The sequence below is a fragment of the Mus caroli genome, unplaced genomic scaffold (assembly GCF_978045245.1).
Source record: "Mus caroli unplaced genomic scaffold, Mus_caroli_1 scaffold_2, whole genome shotgun sequence".
In the NCBI taxonomy this organism is placed as follows: domain Eukaryota; kingdom Metazoa; phylum Chordata; class Mammalia; order Rodentia; family Muridae; genus Mus; species Mus caroli.
Window position 1 is genome coordinate 148958513 of NW_028227257.1, and position 26409 is coordinate 148984921.

Below are 26409 nucleotides of genomic sequence, written 5' to 3' on the forward strand. Positions count from 1 at the left end.
AACACAAGCAGGGTCAAGGCTGAGGTTCCCCACTCGGGTAAGACATTTCATACTTTGCTGCATGAATTCTTGGAAATGGTCTCTGAAGACCAGTCAAGAAGCTGTAAGGAAGACAATCTGCAAAGCTAGGCTTGGTGCTTACTGAAATCTCACTGCCAACCTGGAGGCCCTCAGGAGGGTGAGTCCTGACCCAAGGTGTTCCGTGGAGACCACACCTTCCTCAAGTATCAGGCTGGGAAATGCTGCTCTCTACCCTTTCCTTTGACCCAGCCTAGAGCGGGTCTCCAGTCCACACTCTCTGATAGCCCCCACCGACCTTCAGCAAGGCACTTAACCCCTGGAGGCCAGCAGTGAAATGGAAGGACTGGCCCAGCTAAAATCTGCCATGTGACCTCCGTCTAATCCCCAAGCTCCAGGACTTGAGGGATTTGAAAAGGGAGCTGGGAGTTGGACATAGCACACATGGAGACAAAGCAAGAGAACTTAAAGCTTGTAATACATACTCGATAAATAACTGAGGGAGTGAAGGGAGGGGTGAGTAGGGCAGGACAGTAAATAGCTGGATTGGGGGCACTGTGCAATCAGACAGCCTGTTCTCTGTTTGAGGTTCAACACTTGACTCCACTTCTACCCTGGTGCCCTCAGCATCCACCCTGAAAGTAGGACTCTCCCACACCACTGACCTCACCTCTGCCTCAAAACCCCTCTACTGCTCTAGCAAGGGACAGTGCCATGCCACTGTCCCTCTGAGCTGTCCGTAAAGGAGCGGTTCCTTCTGGTTCCTCTGAAGTACCCAAAGGTTGTTCTTTCCTCCCCACCTTGTGTCATGTCGCTGAGAATGGACAGGGGCAAGAACAAAAGGGAATCAGTTGTGGGTCTAGCCACTGAGTGGCCGCTGCTAGAAGGTCCAGCAGCACTGGAAGCATGTCCCTAGGACACTAGGGAACCCTGGAGCTCTGTGCCTGCTCTGGATCTTCCGAGAGCAGCTTGCAGCCTGAATTTAATTTAGAAACCTAGAAAGATAAACTGATGGTCAGGTCCTCTTCAAACATGGGAATGAGGTTTGCAGCCTCCCTGCCCTCTCCAGTTTTTGGTTTGATGTCAGCTCTTTTGTATAAAGAGGGCAGAGCAGCAGGGAGCAGAGGGGCCTGAGGCTCGGGATTCCCAGCCTCATTAAGTCAGGTAACATGTGCTTACATAGAGGGAAAAAAAAGTGAGTCCACTGGGGCATAAGCCAGGAGACCTAACACAATGAGCCAAGATGGCAGAGTGCAGAGGGAGAGGCGGGGGTAGGGATGGCAGCCCGGAAGGTCCGGGTGGGTCCTCAAGGCAGGCTGGCAATGTCTCGCTCTGGAGGTGGGCCAGCTGGCTTCGGGCTGCTCTCGTTGGCTTTTCCTTCAAACATCATGACCCTGGTTTGGAGATGAAGGAAAGGAAAGGATCAAGACTCCTCCCCTCACACAGAAAGCTCCCCAGCCTTCCCTCTGCAGCATCCTCAACAGAATGTCCCTGGGCTAGCTGTGTGGAAGGGGTGGGTTGGTGATCCTACTTCACAGAAGAAAAACCAGGCACAACATAGAAGTGGGACTCCCCAACCCCAACTGCTCAGCCAGTCCAAGGTGGAAGAAAGTACAACCCTCTAAGCCTACAGCTGCTAGGCCATATGCCTTCCCTACCCAAAGTGTCTGGAGAAGGGTGGGCTGGGCCAGAGTTCTGCCCCAAATTACCATCAGATTTTTTTTTTCCCCAGAGCTGACGACCAAACACAACGCCTTGCATTTGCTAGGCAAGTGCTCTACTACTGAGCTAACCCCCCAACCCCCATCAGATCTTTTAAAAAGTCACCATTGGCCAGCCATGCTGGCCCACACCTTTCATCCCAGCACTTGGGAGGCAGAGGCAGATAGATCTCTGTGAGTTCCAGGCCATCCTGGTCTACATAGAGAGTTCCAGGCCAGACAAGACCACATGCATAACAAAGAAAGAGACAGAGAGAGAGAGAGAGAGAGAGAGAGAGAGAGAGAGAGAGAGAGAGAGAGAGAGAGAGAGATTTGGTGCTACCATCATTTTGGTCATTGATCGGGGAAGTCCCCGATCTTGGGGTTGCCATGCTAATCTCTTCTAAGGAAAACAGGCCCAGAAAACCCAAGCTCCTCATGCAACAGGTAGCACCACTAACAATCCACCAACTAGGGTATGGGTAAGGTGCCCTGAGCCCGGGGCCTCTCCCCACAGGATGTCCTTGCCACTGAAACCCCATGGGATGAAGAGGGACTCACAGCCTGAGGACCGCTGACTCACACAGGGTGTCCTTGCCTCTGAGACCCCATTGGGTGAAGAGGTACTCACAGCTTGAGGACAGCTGACCGCTTGCCCAGCATCATATTCACAAAGTCTCGGTAGGAGATGGTGTCACTGACACCCCCTGTCACCTCCGAGATCATCTTCTTCATCTCCAGGTGGGTCTTGGGGACCCCCAGCTTCTCCATCATCCTCTTTAAAGACATCAGATCTGCCAGGAGGAAAAGTAGATCTGTTGAGTGGAGACAGGACCCTGAGGCCCTGGAGGGAGCCAGGGATGCCTCACAGCTGCACACACAATTCTCAGTGACCATCTCTCCCTGTAGACAGCAGCAATGGTGACTCCCTGGGGACGGAGGGATGAGACCTCCTTGTTTTCCTCAGAGGCAGTAAAGGCCAGCAGGTGGCACCTGGGCTTCTGAGTCAGACGGGCTGCACTCAAACTTTGCTGTTCTTGACTGGGGGTCCTGGGGAGGACTGCTTCAGCTCTGTGGGATGACGGGTGACACATGTCTACAATTCCAGCAGTTTAAAGGCTGAGGTAGAAGGACCACTGCATGTTTTAGGCCAACCTGGGCTACATAATGAGGAAGGCCTAGGGAGACAGCTCAGTCAGTAAGGGGCTTGTACTGCAAGCAGGAGGAACTGAGCTCAATGCCCCAGAACTCAAGCAAATATTCAGGCACTGGCACAAGCCTGCCATCGTGGGGCTTGGGAGACTGACAAGAGGATCCAGCCTCGTCAAATCAGTAAGCAAAAAACTAAAGGGAAGAGCAATTGGAAAGACCCCAGATACTGACCTCTACACACAGCCACACATACACAGGTGCTGATCTCTACCCTCTACACACAGCCATACACAGGCAGGCGCACATGTACATGTGTACCCCCCCCCCCCACACACACACACACACAACAATTTGAATGAAAAAGAAAAAAGAAGAAATGGTTGGTTTTTAGGCTCAAGCAGATGCGATAAATGAGATGCTATCCCAGCAGGTGTTCTGGGTTAGCCAAGGTGCCTGGGACTTAGCCTGACCCCAGGCATTGAAAGTCCAACTTTCTCTGGCACACCATGGTGGAGACCATTGCCACCTGCCACTTCCACTCAGCTGTTCTAAGACTCTCTCCCTAGGGGCGATGGGACAGGGAGCCAAAATTATCCCTCAGAGCAGGAAACGCAACAAAAGAACAAAATAGAAGAAAAATAAGGGAGGTACCAAAAAAAGTCACCCCACCCCAGAGCCCCCGCCTGACCTCAGGGCTCCTGGGGCTATTTCCTGGGGATTGTTCACAGTGAACAATGGATCAGCAAAGGAGAGTGGGCAGGGCCAGGCCCTAGGATGGTGAGCAGGCCTGAGGTGGGCCACACTTGCACAAGACTCGAAGCTGCAGGGCTGTCCAGGCTTCTCCGTGGCAAAGTTCACAGGGTTCACGCGCTGCCCACCAGATTTCACACTGGCAAGACCTCCTAGAGGACACTCTATAGGGAGCTTCCGAGTGCCCTGGCCCACTGTGCCTCTCTCATTGGTGAGGGCACCAGATCCATCTAAAGAGATGGTGGCCACGAGCCAATCAATAACAGTTAAAATAACATGCTGGCAAGATAGCTCAGTCAGCCAGATGGGGAAAGGTGTCTGCAGCCAAGCCGGAGGGAGGTACTGAGTTTGATCCCTGGAGCCCGAGGGGTGTAGAAGGAGGGGCTGACTCCCTCTGGTTGTCCTCTGTCAAACACTTGCCATAGTGGAGCAGCCCCTCCTCATGAACAAATAAATAATAAATGTAATCTAAGTTTTTCTTTGAGACAAGGTTTCTCTGTGTAACTCTAGCTGTCCGTCAACCTTGTCCAGAAAACAACACACACATACACACACACACAAAGATGTAGCTCAGTTGGTAGGTTTGCCTAGCATGCATGCAGTCCTGGGTTCCATCCCTGCCCTGTATAAAGTTAGCCTGCTGGTGCACTCCTGTAATCCCCACACTTGGGAGACTAGACTAACATGAGTCCTTTCTCAAAACAAAAACAAAACCATGAAATCATCTAAAATCTAAACTTCTAAATGGCAGTAGCTACTCAAGTGTTGGCTGAGTGCATTTGGATCCATTTATACAATGGAACATCCAGGGTAGGGGCAGGGTAACAGAGACCTCGTTTAGAAGCAAAGGCTGAGCCTGAGCCCACATCTTAACATCAACAGCCCACCAAAGCCTTTCACTTCTCTGAGACGTCTTGGTTTTCCATCCGCAAACTGGGGGTGGCTGAGCAGCCTGGATCATGGCTCGGCCCTGCTGGTCAAGAGCATCCTACCTGGTCTTCTGTGCCTTTGTCACCCCAACAACACCTTGATGGTAGGAAGCAGTGTGTTCTGCTGGAGGTGAGAGGCAGTTACTGTCTACACTCCTTGTCACTACAGGACAACAGCAAGCACAAAACAGACCCGGGAGAACGAGGCACTAGCTCCTTGGTCTAGGAGTCAAGCAGCGTCTGCAGGCCTGGTTGGAGGGAGCTCTAGGCTCTGGGATGAGAGGCTGGGGAATCCAGAAGGGAGGTACCATGAGGATGCCCAGGCAGTAGAGCTAGGCCAAGAGATGGAAGGACCTGGAGTGGGCTTGGCTTTTGGCAGAACAGAAAGATAAAGGATGAAGGGGTACAGGGAGGGCGAGGAGCCCTTCGGCCCTTAAGTCCCTTACTGGCAAAGAGTCAAGAATCTTAACCCAACTGACAAAAGAAAAAATGTTGTGAAGACGGCTTGCTGAGACACTATTTCCGTCCTTGGGAGATTCCTAACAAGAGCCATGGAACAGCTGGCTAGCTGTGTGGCCTCTGAAGCTAACCATACCAGCACACCCTGTTGTCTGTTCTGAGAAAAGACTCCCAGACAAGATCCTGATCCCTGTTTACAGTCAGAAAGAGTATCGACCTCCTAGTGACCTACATACACATGGTAAGAATTCCGCTGACCTTTGTGACCTACGATTTTCTCTTTTTAGTCCGCAAAGTCTGCAAAAACCCTGTAAAATCTCACTTACAGGAAGACACATTCTTCAGATAAGAAGAATGCAAAAACATTGTTAGATAGCAATTATTAAGCTACTCAAACCCAGCCTTCTTGGTAGTTTTTGTTTTGTATAAGTCTCATTCTCTCTCTCTCTCTCTCTTCTCTCTCTCTAACTATAATTCTTCCATTGCTGTCCTTTTTCCTTACTATTTTTTATTGTAGTTTTTAAGATTATGTGTATGTGTGTGTGTGCACATGAGTGCAGTGCCCACCAAGACCATCAGAAGGTGGAGACCCCAGGAGCTGGAGTTACTGTTGTTGGAATGCCACCTGATGCCGGCTCTGGGAACCGAACTCAGGTCCTCTGAAAAAAAGAACACACTTTTAACTACTGAGCCATCTCTCCAGCCCTTCCATATTCTTCCTTCCTTCCTTCCTTCCTTCCTTCCTTCCTTCCTTCCTTCCTTCCTTCCTTCCTTCTCTTTCTTTCTCTCCTTCTTTCTTCCTTCCTTCCTTCCTTCCTTCCTTCCTTCCTTCCTTCCTTCCTTCCTTCCTTCCTTTCTCCCTCCCTCCCTCCCTCCCTCCCTCCCTCCCTCCCTCTCTCTCTCTCTCTCTCTCTCTCTCTCTCTCTCTTTCTTTCTTTCTTTCTTTCTTTCTTTCTTTCTTTCTTTCTTTCTTTCTCCCTTTTTGTTTGTCAAGACAGGGTTTCTCTGTGTAGCCCTGGCTGTCCCGGAACTCACTCTGTAGACCAGGCTGGCCTTGAACTCAAGAGATCTGCTTTCCTCTGCCTCCTGAGTGCACTTAAGATACGCACTACCACCACCAAGCTAAAAATTGTTTAAAGATGTGTTTATTTTTGTGTGTATGAGGGTTTCTTATGTGTGCTATGTGCATAGTGCCCTCAGAGTCCAGAAGAGAGCAATAGATGCTTTGGGACTAGTCACTGGGGGTTGGGAACCACCACAAGGGTGCGAGAAAATGAATCTAGGCTGTCTGCCAGAGCAGCAAGCCCCCTTGATCACTGAGCCACCCTTTTTATTTTTAATGAACTGAATTTGGAGCGTATTAAAAGGTTTTAACATGAATTCAAACACAGACGTTAAGAAGAAGGGGCAATGTCGGAAGACACATCTACAGGCAGGCCGGTCTCCATGAATTGCAGGCCAGACACAACTACATAGCAAGAACTTGTCTCAAAAAAAAAAAAGGAAAAGAGGGAGGGTGGAGGGAGGAAAGGAAGGGGGAGAGAGGAAGGAGGGAAGAAAGAGGCCCACAGCTGACATGACATCTCAGTAGGTGAAGGTATCTGCCACCAAGATTGACAACCTGCTTGATCCCCAAACCCCAGAACCTACATGGTAGAAGAGAACAGATTCCTGTACATTGTCCTAACACATACCACACACACACTACATACAAATATGTAAATAAATAGTAGCAACTCGTTGTGAAGTTGTCTTTTGCTGTGTGAATCAAGATCCCAGTCCCACCACCCCCGCCCCACAGTGGAAGTCACTCCCCAGTGTCTCCTGCTGCCCCCTAGTAGAAGTCACTCCCTGGTGTCTCCTGCTGCTAGTGTCAGGCAGCTTGACCACCAGGACCATCAGGACCGCATGCATCTGGGTGTTCTTCAGCTTCACCCAGTGCCCCTCCCCAGAGCAGCAGGATTCTTTGGCTCTCAGGCCTCCTTCCCATCCTCCTTCTCCACCACTAAGGCCTCACTCACCAATCTCGCCTTCATTATTCAGGTCAAACTCCATGTATTTCTCTGAAAATCACAAGCACAAACTGCCATTAGATTAGAAGCCACAGCTCTCCCTGCAGAGCCCAGTGACTCTCTAGAAAGGGCTGACTGAACCCTTGGGGAACCCTTGATATCCTCCCCAGCCCAAGGGTCCTGTCGTCTTAGCTGTTGTCTCTGGAAGAGCCAAAAAACTTCTCCTGATACCAGGTAGGCAAGAATTAGCCACAAGGAAAACTCTACCATGTGATATACTGTCCTGACAGCCACAGTGCTCCTTTGTGGGTAAATATTCTAGATACTCCAGCCTGGTTGTTCCTGCTTCCCGCTGTACAAGGGAATCCACACCCCCAACCCCCAACACACACACACTAACATAGGGTATGTATGCTCGAAAGACCAGACGTCATAATATTGCTATATCGTGGTGTGATGGTTTGTATAATGGCACCATCTGAAGGTGTGGCCTTGTTGGAATAGGTGTGACCTGGTTGGAATGGGTGTGTCACTGTGGGTGTGGGTATAAGATCCTCATCCTAGTTGCCTGGAAGTCAGTCTTCCACTAGCAGCCTTTGGATGAAGACGTAGAACTCTCAGCTCTGCCTGAGCCATGACAAGCCTGGATGCTGCCATGCTCCCACCTTGATGATAATGGACTGAAACTCTGAACCTGTAAGCTAGCTCCAATTAAATGTTGTTTTTTATAAGACTTGCCTTGGTCATGGTGTCTGTTCACAGCTGTAAAACCCTGACTAATACACGTGGTATAGACACTAGCCTCCCTTTTGGGATTTTCTAGAGGATCATGGGACGAAATACCCTAAAATGGAAATCTGATCTACTATGATTTGCATCACCTTCATCAAAACTTCTTTCTAGTCTAACAAAGCAAAAGCTCACTCCAATCCCTCTTTGAAATGTTTGCTTTGCTTAGCCTTGTTAAAACAACTTCTGCTTAAACTGTCTACAGCCCTTGATTGACTTTGTGTGTGTGTATGTGTGTGTTTACATGTGTATGATTCATGTGTCTGGGCATGCATGTGTGTGGAGGCCACTTTGCCATGTCAGTTCTCTCCTTCCACCTTTTCATGAGTTTGGGGGATCGAACTCAGGTCACTGGTGTCTTATGACCAGTGCTTTTATCTGCTGAGCCATCTTGCCATTACTAGATTGAATTCTTTCAAAAAGAATCAGTCTCTACAATATTCCTGGCACGGGACAGAAGGAGAAAGGGGGGAGAACAGAACTGCTGTGACTCGGAAGGAGAGAGATCAGATATAAGAGCTGCAGGAAAGAAAGCATCCAGCAATGTAGGTGGAAACAGAATGCAGCCCTATGGGAGGGGCTGTCCAGAAGGTAACAGCGCAGCAAAGATAAAACATAAGATTTAGAAGGTGTTATGCCAGGAATACTGGAGGGGGTGTGTGCTAGCCTTGGGGAGGTTTAGAAATGCCCGACCTTTGAGCTAGTCAAGGCATATCAAAATTAGGTGGTGTGTGTATGTCTTTCATTTGTGAATCCAGAGAGCTCTCGGGCAAGTGCGGCATGCCAAAACGGTTTAACTAATAATTAATTCACCGCTCCAGGCACCCTGTTCCCCTCCACCCCACCTGGCTGGTCTCTTAGCCTGGAGTATCCTCCCAGCGGTGCTCAGACAGTCCCAAGGACGTCACCTTCCACCAGGCCCCTGCACCCTGCTGACTCTGGCTTCTCCTTGCTCTGTACTTATCCCTGCTCCTGTACAGGCACGCTCACACACACTCCTCAGGTCTGGTCCCATGTGACTCCCCAGGCCTGGTGCCCAGTGAACAGCCATCTGGAGAGCAGAGGAATGGATGGCTTGAGGACCTCTGTATCTTTCTTTTTCCAACAAAACTGTTTCACTAGGACTACCGGCTGAACAAACCAGGCCTTACCTCCCACTGAAGATGGGACTTCAGACCTCAAGAGCAGTTTTGCTTCCCAGAGGCCCCCATGAGTTGTGGGCCCTGAGCATCCTTTGCCTGTATCTCCTGCAGGCTTGCCCCGCTCCCCACCCCATGTAGAGAAAACACAGACCTAGGTTGAGATCTGGGGCTCTGGAGACCCATTAACAAGGGCTCAAATCTTAACTCTGCCTCAAGTGGGCTATGTGACCCCTCTGCCTCCCCAAACCTGAGTTTGTTGTCTATAAATGAGTGATCTCACCATCTGCCTGCCTCCTAAGGGTGGGGAATGGGGGTGGCTCAACAGAGCATGTCAGCTAGTGCTGAACATGGGCCAACACTCAGCACCTGCTGGCCATTTTTAATATGACTGCCATCTAAGTCCTGGCCAGCACAATCGTGCTGTGAACCAGATGAGGCAGGCAAGGCACACTGACAGGTACTTGACCTTGGAATGGGAAGGATGCCAGCACAGCAAACACTTGGGAGAGGCATGGGACCTCTTGGATAACCTCTGCAAAGTCCAGGGTCCCCATCCCCCAAGTGCATCCCACAGGAAAGGTGGGTCTGCCCATTCCTGTGTGCCCAGGCTCCTCTCCTTTCGAGCCACTGGCGGAGGACCAAGCACCAGGGCCCCGAACAGAGGAACCTTTATACTGCCCTCTCCCTGCGCAGGCTCCTGGGCCCTGTTTTCTTTTCATCCCGTGCTGTTGGGATTCAATGGGCAGAAACTCTGCCCCCCTGCCCCACTGTAGCGACACAAATGTCTATTCTCCACAGGGGCTCCTGAGAGACTCCACCAGGGAGGGGGACATGCACAGACTGCTCACAAAGGGCAGATTGTGTGCTGGGGCCCTGGAAGTGCACAGGGCCTGGATGTGGCGAATAGGAGCCAACCTGAGCCACACTGGGCAGCCATGGGACAAAGGGGTAGGGCCAGAGCAAGCCGGCAGTCAGGGGCCCACAGGGACACAGGAAGGAGAAAGGGCCTGCTCCTGACTCTTTGGGGGGACCTCTGACTCAAAGCCCTATGGGAAGTGGGGCATTCTGGATGAATCAGAGCTGCAGCCCAGTCCTGTGGGGCCATGGGAGCCTGTGTGCTATGGGCTGAGGGAGCAGCCAGCTCTCTCTCTCTCTCTCTCTCTCTCTCTCTCTCTGTCTCTCTCTCTGTCTCTCTCTCTCTCTCTCTCTCTCTCTCTCTCGGGGCTGTTGGGCCAGCAGCCCTGGCTCACCTTTGAAGGCTGCAAGCTTTTCCGGCAGGTTCTCTTCATCACTGTACTTCTGGTCACAGAGGAACTCCTATAGGGGTGAGACCACAGTACTGAGACAGGGTTGGGGGCAAAGGTCACCTAGAAGCAACCCCAGGCAGGTTTCATGCCAGCTTCCTGTTGAGCCTTTAGGCAGATTCACAGTCAGCCTGGTGGTAGGTGTTCTTTGCAGCTAGGGGCAGAGCTTACTAGAGCTCTACTCAGGGAACTGAACACCTTCAGGAATGCGCCCTATACTGTCCCCAGGACACCAAGCTCCCGGGATGTGAGAAGCTGTGAGCTCCCAGAGACTGCTGATGAGGCTGCCATTCATTTCTAAGGTATGTGTCCTCAGCAAATGACCTCTCTGTGCTCGGTGGACCATTACCTTCCCCACCTGGTGAGCATCAAGGCTGAACTACTCAGTAAGTCTGCAAAGATAACATGGGAGGCAAGAGTGGCTTTGGCAACATTACCTCTGCTCTGACCAGAAACTGACTGAATGAATCAGCCATTTTCAGCCTCCGCCCTCACCTGTCAGATGAGGATTAATCCCTAGCGCGCTTTCCTTCACAAGCCACAGAAGACACATATTTGAGTCCTCCCAGAACCAGATGGGTCCTTCGGGCAGCTACAGGGAGGATCCAAACAACAGTAGCTGGATCGCAGGCACACTGGCTCTCTTTTTACATCTCCCAGCAGCCTTAGGAGGTAGCCGCCATTTCCATGCCTCCCTCACGCCAGAGGAAACTGATGCTCATACAGTCAGAAATCCTGCTGAGCTCCTCCACACTTAAGCCACCACAGCCCTGAGAGATGCAGAGTGTGGGAGCTCGTCACTCCTGGTCTCTCCTCTTAAAAAGCTATTCCCACACTTGCACAGCTCAGGCAGGAGGATGGCAAGTTCAAGGCCAACTTGGGCTGCGTATCAAGAGTCTGACTAAAAATTACAGCAATGAAAAGTTGTTGTGATGGTTCAGCAGTCAACGGTACTGGCTGCCCTTGCAGAGGATCCAAAGTCAGTTCCCCACACCCACATGGCAGCTCACAGTTCCAGTCAATCTGATGACCTCTTCCGACTCAATGAGCACTGCATGCCTGTGGTTCACAGACATGCATGTGGGCAAACACTCATACACATAAAATAAAAATAAATCTTAAAAAAAAAAAAGTATGCTATCTATGTGCTTGTACCTGATTGGGCAGTATCAGGGTGCTTGCTCAGTTTGTAGCGAGCTAGGTATCTGGACACAGCGGGAATATTCCCATCCAACCATTTGCAGTCTGTGAACCACTTAGTCCTTCCCATGGTGCTCATGACACCACACTGCCATTTGTCTCCTCATCCATTCACTCACTGGGCATTTTCCCAGGGACCACTGCCTGGATGCACCCTGTGCTACACTTAGGCGTCAGGGAGCAGTGAAACGAGGTGGATAAAGTTCCCATCCTAAAACCACAGAGTCCACATGGTTAAGGGGACTGGGGAGATGGCTCAGTCAGTAAAGTGCTTGCCACACAAGCATGAGGAACGAAGTTCGATGCCCAGGACCAAGTCCAAAGCCAGATAGGACAGCGTGAGCGTGTAAGCCCCAGCACTCCTGAGGGAGCGGTAGGAGCGTCTCCGGGCTTGCTGACCCGCCAGCTCAGCGGAATTGCTGAGCTCCAAGTCTCAAGCTCCTGACGGAACGACTCCAGAGCGAGGTTGTCCTCTGGCCTCTACACACATGTGCATACGTGTACACACACAGGCATGCACACACGTACCTAATCACACAGAGATAAAAATGTGCCAATCAACCTGTATCTAAGTTCCTGATGTCATTTCCCACTAAACGGAACCAGCCTGCACGCACACATTTGGAGAGCTCCCTTCTGCGCCTGCCGTGTGAACCAGATAAACAGAAATGGCAACTCCCTAAGTGACCTCCATCTGACCCTTCTGCAGCTCAGGTTCCACCTACAGGTGGCTCCTCTCCTGCCTGGGTTCAGAAGAAGTCACCTGGCTAAGCAGCCACTGAGAACAGCTTTAGGTTATCTTATTAAATCGCCCCAGCCACTCAGGTTCTGATTTTACAGGTTAGAACTCAACCAGAGGGGTCACGGACGGTGTCTAGTCCACACAGCCCTGGGGAAATGCAGGGAAGATTTATAATTGATTCTAGGCCCAGCCCCAGGACCAAGCCGGCTCCCCCAGCTTCAAGCTAGCTGGAGCTGAATGCTCTTTCCTGAGAAGCTAGAGCTGTCCCCCTTCTGATGGCTCTGGAGAGAGTGGCCCTTCCTCTGGGCTCCCTCTTCTAGCTCTCTGCCAAGCCCCACCCCTTTCCATTACCACACCAAAAGTGGAACAATTCATACTTGTTGGTCACCCCAACAAACCAAGTACCCCCCAGGGTCCTGGATACCTCACGTGTCCATTGAGGAGCACGTTGGGTCAGTGGCTTTCAGACTTGGGGCAGTGAAGATAAGGGGTATTAAAAGGGGAGGGACCCTAATTAGGTGGCCAAGTTTTCCCTTTGCTAAGTAAAGGCTTTTAAAACAATGTCCGCGGACAGTTACCCTGAGCACAAAAGGTAATCAGTTCTGAATTTTAACTGAGCTCACATCCAACTCACTGTTTTGTCGTGTCTTGTTCACATCACCGATGCCTGTAAAGCCCTCTGTGGAGAGGTGCCCACAAAAGTATAAGCAAGGGGCGGAGGAGACATTTCCAAAAGTGCTTGCCACGCAAGCTTGAGGGCCTGAGCTCAACCCCCAGCATCCATGTAAAACCCAAGTGTAACAGCACACACCTGTAATCTCAGTACTGAGGAGGCAGAGACAGGAGGATCCCTGAAGCTCACTGGCCAGCCAATCTGACCAAACTGATGCTCTCCAGGTACAGTGAACAGCAGAAGGTGGAGGCCTGGCATAGCAGTGCACACCTTTAATCCCAGCACACTTGGGAGGCAGTTGGCCAGCCTGGTCTACATAGAGATACAGTGAGACCCTGTCTCAAACAAATCTGCAAGCAAACAAACAAGGTAGAGAGTGGTTAAGGAAGACACTCAACAGCCCCTCTGGCCTCCATATGCATACATGTGTATACACATCTGTACACACGTGTACACACACACACACACAAACACACCAGGCAAAAGACCAGCATGTAGCACGTTAGGAGAGAGAACTAAAGGGCATGCATGCCCTGCACCCACACTATGTAGTTAGGCAGAAGCTCCACTCCACCACAGCCTATCCTTAACATCCTGGCCTCCACCTCCTACCAGGTATACATGGTTCAAGGGAAAGACCCAGTCCTTGTTCTTAGAGACAAACCACACAAGATCAACTGGACAGTCTGGCAGGGCTGGGGACAAGGGCAAGGCACACACTGCAGAAGAGGCTCAAGTGGCTCCCTCTCCCTGGACTTCCTGATTAGGCTCTCAGAAGATGCAGCAGAGGTGTGTGGGGGTTAGGAGAGGGGTGTGTAGGTGGGAGTAGGGGTTTATTTGGGCCAGGGTACGGGTGTGTGAGGGCTGGGGACAGTGGTGTGTGGGAGTGACCTCCTTTATGTAGAGGAAGCATTTTTTAGCACCTATCTCCATCTTACGTATCACTCAATGAATGTGTCCCTCCCATCTCACTTCCTGCTCCTCCACCATCCTGGCCTGTTTTCCACACTATCTCCTGTTTGCTGAGCTCACTGTTATCCCAGGGCCTTTGCTCCGGCCCTGTCCCCCAAGAGTGAACTTCCTCCACACATCTGCGGCATTCTCACTTCAAGACTTTGATCACAGAGCTTTCCCCAAACTCCCCTATTTTAAAACACTGCAGCCTGTCCATGAATCTGCCTCCACTTCCAATCTACCTGGCCATGCTCTGATACTTCCATCCCACAGAACAAACGGTCCCTGACACGGTTTCCCCTGACAGTGCCCACTGCCCAGCCGCCCCTGTGAGGACGCAGAGTTAAGGGTTTGGGAAGAAGAGGATGATGGAGACTCAGAAGATAAGCAATGTCCCCTGAGTCACATCACCTGCAAGTGGCTGAACTGGGAAAGAGCTCTGGCACTGAGGAGCTGGCCTCCCGCCCCCCCTCCCATCCCCCACCCCACCCCCATCCACAGCTGAAGAGCAGAAGCCATCCAAGGAAGTAGGTGTGCAGAGGTGAGTCCCAGGATATGCTTATCAGCTAGTGCCCTCTGATGCTGGCTGGTCAGCCAGGAATCATGGTGGAAACAGAGCCCTGAGAAGAACTGAAGGGGTTTCCTGAGAGAGATAACAGAGAGGAAGGCCTGCCCTGAATGCCAGCAGGACTGTCCCAAGGGTACCTGGAGTCCTAGACTAAAGAAGACAGGGGAGAGGAGAAAGCAAGCTGAATGCTAGCAATCCCCTGTGTCCCAGCTACACAAGCACCATGCCCAGCGCTTCCACAGTCCCGTGCCCAGCGCTTCGCAGCCCCGGACAGGCCTTCCCCACCTGGATGGTCATCCCTTAAAACTGTGAGCCAAGACAAACCCTCCCTTCCTTAAGTTTCTTTTTATCACACATTTTGTCCCAGCCATGAGAAAGGTAACATACAGAAGATGCCCAGCAGCTGACAGCGGCCGACAGAGCAGGCACGCACCCATCCACACGTGTTCAGTGAATACAGAAGCCTGTCATTTGTCTGCGCCACTTCCTAAACACTTCTCTCAGAAATAAGCAGCTTCCCAAGAGCTGCGGCTGTGTGCGACGGACACTGGAGTGGACTCCGGGAATGGGTTCACATCTTCCTTGGGAGCCAACAGTGACAGGTGCTCGAGCCACCAGAGTGACCAGGGTGGGAAAAGCAGCTGACCCACTCATGTGTGGGTAGGTGATCCTGGGCTGGGACAGCTGTGTCCTTGGCTCGGGGCAGAGGAGACAGGTGTGCAGGCAGGGAGGAAACACAATGGCTAAAAGGCCAGCTTCCTCCGTAGCTCCAGGCTTCGGATTCTCGGTTGTTGCTCAAGCACAGTCCAGGTTCCCTTCCCTAAAGAACCTCCCCTCCCCCATCCCACATCCCTGCCCAGCCTCTGGGGGAAGCTTTGCTCCGAAGCAGTACCCTTGGGCTGGACCTTGAAGCAAGGCTGTGGGATGAGATAGCTGTTAGCCCAGATAGTGGAAAGAAGAGCAAAATGATCAACAAGTGTGAGCTGGAGTCGGACAGCCTGGGCTAATTCACTTAGTAGCCGTGTGAAAACTCACATCGCTGTCTGTGCCTCAGGTTCCTAGCTATCTCCTAGGCTTGCCTTGAGAGCTAGTGTGAACTAGTGACTACCCACCAGTCAATACCAAATGCTTGGTGGGAGTTTGACATGCGTAGTGTCGGCTTGTCACGCCTGCTCCCGAGACCACCATCTGTTATTAGCCAGATTCTCAAAAATCAACCTTGCCTGACCTGGGGATGGGGAGGGAGGGGGGTGTGAGGGGTTCTTATTCCCTCTTCTAGCTACATCATTTAATAGATCGATGAGGAACTGGGCAGGGCTGATGAACTAGTTCATGGTTACAAAAGATTTGCACCTCCCTCAGGGTCTAGATCCTTGGGCCATCCCAGCTTCCTCCTTGCCTCCAACAAGGTGGCGGTGGCCAGGCCACAAGTTTCAGGGAGAAGGAAGCTAAAAGGGGGTAGGGTAGGGGTCACCTTCCCTGAGGCAGCAGGTTATTCAGGAGATCCTGCCCCCATTCAGGGGTACCCCCATGTCCTTTCCCAATCTAGACCATTATCCCCCAAGATAAGTTCTTCAGGAAACTCGAGAGGCCAAAACATGAGGTGACAAGCTTGAAGTGCTAATCTGGTTTATAAGGCCCCTGGGGAGGCTTGGGAGGGGCAGAATTAACATGTCCACTTAACCTCAGAACCCAGAGGGAGCTCAGCATCTGCCTTGTGCTCCTTGGCCAACAGCTGGGGAAACAGAGGCCCCAGAGGGACCAAGCCCCCTATAGTCATAATGGGTGGGTTCCAGGTGCAGGGCAAAGGGCTAAGAGGAGAAAGGGGTGGAATGGGTCCAGCTGCCTGGTGCTGTCCCAGGCCCTCTATCCCCAGTGCTCTGTGGCTCTGGATGACTTATTTTCTATACTGGACCTCAGCTGCCTCCTTTATAAAATGAGGTCACCGTGATATACACCCTTCGTGGTGTATAAGAAGGCATATATAAAGCTGGCCTTCCTGTCCAGTGTCAGCCACCCAACCCCGCCCTCAGTCACACCCAGAATGCTGTACAAGAGAGGGTCCACCCACATCTCTCTCTGCCCTGACATGATGTCATGAAGACCCCCAGGGGTACCCTCTGGATACCACTCCTCAAAGGCAAGCTTCTCTTTCCTCAAACAACTGTCAACCTGTTACCGAGCTGTGCTCCTGTCTCAGCCCCAGGGAACAATGCTGGCAGCCACCACCCTAGCTCCAGGCTGCCTTGGTCAACAACCTGAGACAAACAAGAAAGTCCCTCTCCCGCCACTCCAGCCCCATCCCAAATGCTCAAAGGCGGGGCATTAGTTTCTTAAGGATTTACAAACAGCTTGGATGTAGTGGACCTCAGCTGCAGTCTCAGCCCTGAAGAGGCACAGATGGGGGGATCAGAAGTTCAGGTCTATCCTCAGCTACAAGGCGAGTTTAAGGCTATCCTGGGTAACACAAGACCATGTCTCAAAATTAAACCAAAACCAAAACAACAAAAAAAGCACCAAAGGCAGGCAGGCCCATGCAGTGTGGGGCCTCCGGAGTCTCCCGCCATAGCTCTGATTCAACCCCCTTCCTAAACAAGTACGATCCTGACCCTCCAGGCTTGTCTTTTCACATCAGTTACATCAGCTGAGGACACAGGTAGAATACTGCCTCAAATGCCTGAGGCTCTGGGATCAATCCCCAGCACCACCATAAGAAGAAAAGGCTGCAGCAGACCCTTTGGCTGAGCAAACACTGCCACCCTAGAAGCCAGCCAACAGTGGCCGATGCCCTGTGATGCCAAGGATAGGCAGCACCATGCTGGGAGCCTGTGGACTCTGACATACTCCACAGGCTCCCAAAAGGGCCAGGGCCAGGCCACAGCCCTGGCCTGGCGAGCAGCAGGAACCTGTAACACGTACCCACAAAGACAACAGGCTCACATTCCCTTCTGGGGCCTTATCCGGACACGGTGTCCTCGCCAGTAGATGGGGCAGCTAAAGAAATACACCCAGTGACCACACGCATAAAGCAGACAGACCTCACAGAAATTCCATCTCCAGCTGCCCGTGACATAGCCACAGCAAGGTCACAACTGGCCAGACCTGCAGGGGACACTGAATCCCCAGAGGCCCACGTGACCCCTTATCACCATCTCCTTTATAATATATTAAGGGGAGAGCAAGAGAGACGGGTGTCCTCAATGCCAACAGGCAAGGACAGAGCAGTACTGCCAGGGACACAGGGAAAGGCACACCGGCATAGTCTCCTGGGTCAAGTCTCAAAGGCCCCACGTGGCTGAGAGAGAAGGCAGGAAACACAGTCACTCTGGACAGAGATCTTCCATCATCCCAGCCCCCTTCCCAGGTGGCAAAGGAGTACTGAGATAACCACTGGGCACCTAAACGGGACAGAGAATACAAGTGACCTTCATTTGACCCAAGAGGGCTGAGACATGGGGACAATAGCCAGAGATCCTTATCCTACATAAGCAAGGAAGGCCTGGGTCACTACAAGGCTGCAGCCGCCTGGTGGACTAAGGCCAGAGCAGGCCACGGGTGATGTCTGGAGTCAAACAGACCTCATCTGAATCCTGCCTCTGCCCTTTCCTTGGCCGAGTAGTCTGGGCAGGCCATTTCCTCGTCATTATGATGGGTATCATCATCCTTGCCCCTGAAGGACATTCAGGGTTCTCTCTGCATGCCTGGCACACGTGTGATAGAGTGCTCCATTGAGGCGAATCTGTGAGCCGATGCATGGTGAGCACCAGGCATGGATTATCACCATGCTCACATCCTTGTGTGTGCAAAGATCCCAGCCAGTCACAGGCTCAAGCTGTAGCCCACCCCCCAGCCCCAGATCATCCCCAGGCCACAGGCACTCTGAGGGGTAGCCAGCCCAGCCCCGCAGCTTCTCTCGGTTCCTATGGGAAGATAGAGGAAATTTCTCCCATTGCCATATAAGGCTGGGCCTGGCTGGCCTGGGGTCACCTACCATGCCATCAGGGCGTGGGGAATGCCAGCTATGTGGAGGGAGTAGGAGGCACTTGCCTGGTCCAGTTTGCTCCAGTGGTGCTGACACATACACACCACACAGTGTGGGAGGGGGGCTGGGTGTCCACGAAAGGGGGCACTGAAGCACAGCGTTGAAGCAAATGCGTACACATATAAAATCTGAGTCCCACTGTGGCTGGCTCCTCATCTTGTTTGGTTTGATTCAAGGTTTCCCTCTGTAGCCCAGGCAGGCCTTGGAACTCACAACCTCTCCTGCTCAAGCCTCCTACGCTGCTTTGATGACAAGCATACACCACCACCTCTGGGTAAATTGTGGCTGTTTAACCTCAGGCAATTAACTCAACTTCCCTGAGCCGGCTAGTCTGTGAAATGGGAATAACAGTACTTACACCCCACAATGTTAACGGGGAGCATTCAACATGCCTGGTGCAGAACCAGCACCCACAAGGGGCCAGAAAATAATCATAGAAACCAAAATGGGGCTCTTGAGATGGCTTAAGAGGTTACGGGACCTGCCTGCTAAGCCTGATTGATGATCTGAGTTCAATTCCTGGGACATACACGATAGAAGGGGGAAACCAGTTCCTGCAAACAGACCTTCACATACAGCCTGTGTTGTGTGACACACACACACACGTATACATGAATAGCATAATGGGATTTTAAAAAACAATTTATAAAGAAGAAACTAGAATGAACCCCTAAAAAGCTGTAGTATGTGTAGCCCTCCTGCCTCCTTTCCCCCTCAGGGTCCTCCAGCTCCACCAGAGGATTCAACTTTGTCTCTCTTATGATAGCAATGGCTAAGATTAAGCGACCTTGCTGCTCACAAACAGCCTCCTCATGGGAGAGGGAAAGCCCCAAGGAGAACTGGAGTGTTGGTCCAGAAAGTCTTCCCAGAGCTGGGCCAGACAGCAGCCGGTGGTGTCCATGCTCATGGCACAACAGGTGGCTGGTCACACAACCCCCATGCAGTGAGTCAGAAAGTCATGTCCTGTATGGTTTCCTGCCTCTATGGGGACAACAGGCACTGCTCAGCCCAGCCTAGCCCATCACCCTAGAATTTACAGACCAGGTAGGGCAGAGAAGGTGTACTCCGATGGAAGACAATCGGATCTGTCATTACAGCCATGGCCATGGGTCAATCAGGCTGGGACCTTCAAGCAGAGCCACTCTGAATCTACTGTCCTCCACTGAATATAGCAGGGACTCCAAAGGGTCAGGCCCAGCTGGTATGTCCCTGGCACACCTCCACGCCTACTCCCTATACCTGAAACCCTCACACAAGCAAATGACGATGCTCATGACAGCCGCCAACTCTGTGCATTTCACACACAGCATCTGGCTTTAAAAAAAAAATCACTACTATTATCTCTTGCTGGCAAAGGAGGCTCGGAGGGGTGAAGGAAGCAGGTCGATGGAACTCACAGAGCCAGTGCTTGGCTGCCTGCCTCCTGGCTCTAATGCCGGTGTAGTCACCGTGGCCTGCTGTGATGCAGGAGCAGCTGCATGGTCCAGCTTACTCACCTAGGGACCTACGCTCTGGATTATACTCCGGCCCAATGGCAGCTCAAGCTCGAGTGGAAGATCTTAAAACGGCATCCACAGCACAGAAAAGAGCAAGCAAGCTGCGTCAGTGGCTCCCGTGCGGCCTTGGCTTAGCTGCTTGCCCTCTCTGGGTGTTTGAAGACCTGCAGTGGTTAGATCACAGCTCTCCCTCGCCCACCTTCTGCAGCATCAGTACTGCCACTCCCCTTTTTGAGCTACCTGTTCCAACACCTCTCATCCCAAGCCTTCACCTGCGTACGTCCCCAAGAACAGAAAGCCCCAAATCTCCACTCTTCTGACTCTTCAACTAAGGTCATCTAATTAATGTCCATATCCAGCTGTCTCTGGCTTAGGGTCCCATTGGCTGTGAGTGGAGTCAGCTAGCTCAGAACCTTCTTAACAAAATGGCCCCGGGGACTGTATGAGGTCAGGGTCCCAGGTTCCTGTCCAGAAAGCAAAAGCAGCCAAGGCTGGGGTAGCACTGAGGCATCTTGGAGAAGTCCATCAGGCCTGGGATCTGAGCCCAGCTATATGCACATGGGCCCCCCAAGACCATGCTCTATGACAAGCCCCAAGGGAAAAGGGAAGGGTCCTAGTGAGAGGGCCCAGAGCCCTACAGGGACTCCTGAAGCTGGTGGACGGGAAGAGACACCTATCTGGGTCTAGACAGTCCGTGGAAATAAAGGAATTAGGTCGAAACACTTCAACAGGACCACAGCCCTCGCATCTCCAACGACCTCCAGTGACCTCTAGTGTGCTAACCCTACCAGCTCCTCGACAGGGGCCTGGAGTTTGTCACTCTGGGTGTCCAGGGACCAAAGGGGCAAATAAGAAGAAATGCCTCCCCTTATATCAATTGGTATACCTCAGCCCAGATGTACTAACAACTCTAGGGTAGAGTGCTTGTCTAGCATGGAGAAACTCTTTAAGTTCAGTCAACACGGTAGAGGAAGAGAGAGAGAGAGACAGAGAGAGACAGAGAGAGACAGAGAGAGACAGAGAGACAGAGAGAGACAGAGAGACAGAGACTAACTTCGCGGGCTTTCTCCCTAGCGCTGGACCCCAGAAGATGCAGGCTCCTTGCTTTCCTGAGCCCACAAAGTGGCCCTGCAGGAAGCGAGAAGCTTTTACTGAGACACCAGTCACATCTGAACACAGATCCTGGGAACCCTAAAGCCTCAGGCTGTGCCACCTCTGTGCTTTGCCAATCCAGGAGGCCCTGACACCGTTCCTTATCTCCTGGGATCTACACGCTCAGTAGCAAACGTACGGAGCTGCTATTGTGTGTCTGGCAGCAGCGGAAGGATTTCTTTCTAGAACTTCCCCAGGACCGGCATAAAAATAAAAAACAGTCCCTCGGGCAACTTTTCTAAAAGCTGGTGCAAAGAGCTGTGTGTTGGAGTTGGAGGTGGGAGGCAACAGGGAAATGTCAGCATTAGCCAGCTCCTAGTGTTAAGTTCTGCGGGTCTATGGAGACAGCACTGGCCCTGGGGTCTCTCCTGGCGCCAAACCCCTTAGGCGGTCCCCAGCGGGCTCCCTCACCCGCCCCACCTCCCTGGTCCGAGAGTTACAACTTGCAACTGGAGACGCCAGGCAGAGAACTAAGGGGTGGAATGGACTTACCTGGAGTTGGAGGCCACACGGCAGGGGCCAGGGATGCAATCGGGGAAGGCCAGGGATAGGGGAGGAAGGGGCTGATTTTGTCTGGGGGGAAGGGGTGGCATAGTGCGGCGCATGGGACCCGCACGCTGTCCCACGCAGTGACGCGGCTTACCCGATTGATCTCCTCGAGCCTCTTCTCCTGCCGGGCTTTGAGCAAACCGAAAGCCTTCCCTCCTGCGGGAGACAAAGAGTCGCCGGGGAAGCTAGGGTACCAACTTGGGCCACGCGCCCCCTCCGAGTTCCCGCGCTCGCCGCACAGCTCACACAGGTGGCGACCCAGGAACGTCCGGCGCGGGACAGCGCGGGGACAGCAGGCGCCTACCTTGGAACCTGTTGCTGAGTGCGACCGACATGGTATGAGCCCGACTCCGGACAAGGCCAGGGACAACAGGGAGGAAAAGTCGTCTGGTCCAGACCTTCGGCGGCGGCGTGTGGCGACGGAACTCAGGGGCGGAGGGACCTCGCGGCCGGTCACACCCCGCCCCTCCGGCGGCCCGCCTCCTGCCCCCCTCCCCGCGGCCGCGCGCACCCGGGGCATCAAAGCCCGCTGTTTAGCCGGACGCTTAGCCCGCCGCCGCCCCTCTGCTGGAGGACGCGGAAAATGCAAGATGGGAACGCCCTCTTTCCCCATCACCAGAAGAGACAATATCACATCTCACTAAGAACTTTGCAGAGCTGGTTGTGAAGATCAAGTGCCAATAGAGGCTGTCACCTTACTGTCACCTTTGCCTGGCAGTGCCACTATGACACCAATATCTTAGATAAATACGTGTGTTGGTGCAAATACGGTGTACCTGACACTTGGTCTTTGTGTCATTTCCCTTAACTACAAAGTAGTACCGGTATGCCTACTAGATAGAAAAGTCTGGAAGCTGAAACTGGGACACGAGTCCTCTAGGGTGGTAAAGAAGCAGTCTGTGACTTGAGGAGAAGCCAGGGTGGGCATGCAAGAACTGGGGACTTGTAAAGAAAGAGATCATGAATTCTAATGTCCAACCTGAACAGACTAGAGACCCTTTCTAGAGACAGGGTCTCCCTCCAATTGTTACATTGTGGACACAGGCACAGATCAAGATTGTCCTAACCATGGGAAGGAGCCACTACCACTCCCAGAGGGGGATCCAGGAATCCCTGTTCCCCTGACTTATCTCTAAGTCTACACTCCTTACTGGGACCTGCTGACTGTGGGGACAGGTAGCCAAGCTCACACAGGGAGTCCAGTGGTCCAGATAGAATGTTATGGGGCTAACGGGAAGAAAGGTGCTTGCGAGGCAGGGCTCCTGCTCTTAGGCTCCTCCCACTATGCATTCATTCATCTGAAGCTGGGCACTTGACACAAGCTCCCTAAGCAGCAGAATAGGAGAAACAGGAGCAGGGACTGCACTGTAGAAGGTAGGCCCACAAGGGCTTGGGAGTTCAAAGCCTGCATGGTAGTGTTCCCTCTGAAAGCTCAGGCAGGAACTGGACTCAGAACAGGGCCCTATTGCTCTGGTCTCAGGCTGCCCATGGTCCCCGCTAGCTGGGTTAGCTGTTGTTGTGTGACAAACTTTTCCTGAGGAGATACAACACACACGTTTACTCACCCCAGTTTGGGAACCCACGAGAGATCCAATTACAGATATCACCCGAGTCCAGCTTGGTGACCCAGTGAGCTTTATTAGGGTTATTGACAAGAATATGGGTGAAGAGTTAACTTACAGAAACAGAAATGACTCACAGACAGCTGTGTTGCCAAAGTCCACCCCCCAGCATGGGTGACAGCTCACAAAACTGGGAACCTGGAGCCCGCAGGGTCTACAGACAGTGCGACAGGTTGGATGGAGAGTCTCCTTTCCCGGGGCATCAGTTAGTCTAACCAGCAGGCAGCTCTACTTGTCTGAGAGTCTTCTTGCAGCTGGGTTCTGCTGAGGCTGGCAGGAAGGGGCCTGGGGAATCCGCTCAGTTTCAGGGAGCTCTTGAAGCTATTGTTTTGGGCTGTTTACCTCTCTGCCTGAGGAGCCCCCTTACAGGAAGGAATGTTTTCACCTCAGAGAAGACTGCTCCACAGCTGTTCCTGGCTGTTCAGTGGGATAGGACAGGGGCCACCCCAAGTTCTACTGCTCAGCTGGCTGCCGAGTTAGACAGATGTTCAGCTGCTGCTGGCATTCCCCTCTGTCATGAGCAGCCCCACCTCTGGGCCTTCTGAGTGACTCTGCATACACCAGGCATGAACATACCATGAGTCACTTGGCAGGCCTGAGACTTGTTTCCTAGGAAGCCTGGTCTCCGCCCACTAGAGATGCTGGGACCACGCTTTGCTGTACATCATGGCTCAAGTGGGTAGAGGTTGACCATCCATCAATGGAGAAACTGGGTTAAGGCCAGAGAAATGCCGGATCCTGCCCCAGATTTTGACTTTAGAGCTCCTATTTCCTTTATATCACACACCAGATCCTAATTACCCAATCCCATCTTCAGTCTTTCTACCCCACCCTGGCAACCTACCATATCAGTCCCACTCAACATAAAATGGCAGCCACACCATCCTCAGCCTCACCTTGACCTCAAGGTTCTATCTGGAGGGATGCACCTCTCCTCGGAACACTTTGCCGTACGTACATGGCATGTCTCACCACAAAGCCTTGGACACAAAGTCCCTGGTATTTTGGCCAAGCAGGGGACCTGACCACTCAAACATTTGATGTGGGGCTGGAGTGGTGGATCAGCAGTTAAAAGAAGTGTCTGCTTGCTGGGCAGTGGTAGCACACGCCTTTAATCCTGGCACTTGGGAGGCAGAGGCAGGCAGATTTCTGAGTTCAAGGCCAGCCTGGTCTACAGAGTGAGTTCCAGGGCAGCCAAGGCTATACAGAGAAACCCTGTCTCGGAACAACAACAACAAAAAAAAAAAAAAAAAAAAAAAAAAAGAGAGAGAGAAGAAGTGTCTGTTTGTCTACCTGGGTTTGGCTTCCAGCACTCACATGGCAGCTATCAGCTATCTGTAACTCCAGTTCCAGAGGACCTGAAGCATGCATGTGGTTCCCAGATATGCATGCAGGCAAAGCACACATACATATAAAACAAAAATGAACAGAATCTCAAAATAAAAATAATAGCTGAGCAATGGTAGCTCACACCTTTAATCCCAGCACTTGGGAGGCAGAGGCAGGCAGATCTTCAAGTTCAAGGCCAGCCTGGTCTACACAGAGAGTTTTCCAGGACAGTCAGAGCTACACAGAGAAACCCTGTCTTGAAAAAAAAATGAATAAAAAATAAAAATAATGAGCTGATGATACGCATGCCCAGGGCTTTGTGGAGGATGGAGGAGGGGTGCAATATCATCAACCACTAAGTACAAGAAAGACAAGGAAAGCTAATTTGTAGAGGCAAGGCCTAAGCAAACGGAAAAGAGCCAAACTGGGGCCAAGGAAGAAGGCAGGGGGGAAAAGCTACCCATCTCAGCAGCCCCAGACTCAGGCTTCTCTAAAGCCACTCCTAGCCCAGAACTCCAAATCACCCTCCCAGCGACTTCCACTGTCCCGTTGAAGCTAATCTGGTAATCATTTTGGCCTTGTGGCCTAAAGCCTTAATAAAATAGAGGATGCTTTACAATCTGCTCTAATCTAAGTTTGCAATGACCGATCCAGGCCAGGCTGTAACCTTGGCTACAGCCTACCCTCTTATATGGGCCATTCTTTCCCTTCTGCCCCCGTCTCTCCACCCTTCCAGACCCAGGCTCAATGCCCCCTTCTCTCAATGGTGGCCCTCCTTTCCCCTTACCATCCTACTGGACAGAATTAAGTTCAGTTCTCTGCCTCAGTGTCTCCACCCTGAACCAGGGAGTGGCAGACGAACTCTTTGCGTACCATCTCTATCCAGGCCCCTCACCTTTGTCTGAAAGCCCCCTGGATCTGAGAAGAAAGGTGGTAGTCACAGTGCCCCTGCTAAGGCCAACACGACAGACCCTAGCATGACACAAGCCCAGTTCTGCCAACCTCCTTCCCACACATGGGATCACAAATGCAGGAAATCACTACCTGCTTTCCGGGGCCAGCCACAGGAAGTGCTCTGTGCATACCCACAGCAGGCCCTGGCTGCCACACCAGCACTGGAGGACCAAAGGCACAGCACACAGAAAAGGGTTCTTTATTTCCTCGGAATCACAATCAGTCCATGTAACTATCAGTTCCTCTGGGACCTGGGGAAGGGCTTGGGCTTGCAAAGGTGGCTGTTATCCCAGTGCCTAGGCCCTGCTGTGTTCTAAAGAGCTCTGAGCAAAAGAGGGGGCATCAGGAAGAAATGCCAGGGATTTCTGGGGGAGGCAGTCATGGGCAGCAGGCTTAGAATGACAGCCAGGCTCCCACATCCCTGTGACATACTTCATGACAGGTGGGGCCACAGGACCAGTCTGAGAAGTGTCAATCAAAGGCTAACCAGGTCAGCAAGGCACAAAGGGCTGTCCCCATTGCCTGCTTGAGGGCTCATGAGCCAGACCCTGAAGAAGCTGGCTCTTCAGGTAGGTCAGGACATTGAAGGTGGATGGATCAGGCACTTCCCTCAATGATGAGGTCCAGATCCCTCTGGGGAATCGTCCACAAAAGATACCTCCATCTTACCCTGCCCCGTGGCTTTGCAGGTCCACATGGCCTCAGGTGCCACTTCCCGGAACCCTGTTAGAATCTGGGCACTGCTTGATCTGTCTAGTACCTCAGTTCTCAGGGCTGCTGGGTGACCAGTTAGGGGACAGAGGAGCATAGTGGGTCCAGGGCCAGCTCTGTGACCATGCACGTGGGACTTTCTGAGGCTTCTCAAGATTTCTG

General features: G+C 52.2%; 1 protein-coding gene across 1 annotated transcript; it reads right to left on the reverse strand.

The window, feature by feature from the left end:
- Positions 1-474: 474 nt before the first annotated feature.
- On the reverse strand, positions 475-22070 carry Aif1l (allograft inflammatory factor 1 like). Its single transcript, XM_021152600.3, has 6 exons — positions 21936-22070; positions 21726-21787; positions 10202-10268; positions 7030-7071; positions 2350-2512; positions 475-1412 (listed from the first exon to the last, which is right to left on the reverse strand). The coding sequence occupies exons 1-6, from the start codon at positions 21964-21966 to the stop codon at positions 1325-1327; spliced, it is 453 nt and encodes a 150-aa protein (XP_021008259.1). The 5' UTR covers positions 21967-22070; the 3' UTR covers positions 475-1324.
- Between the last annotated feature and the right edge of the window lie 4339 nt (positions 22071-26409).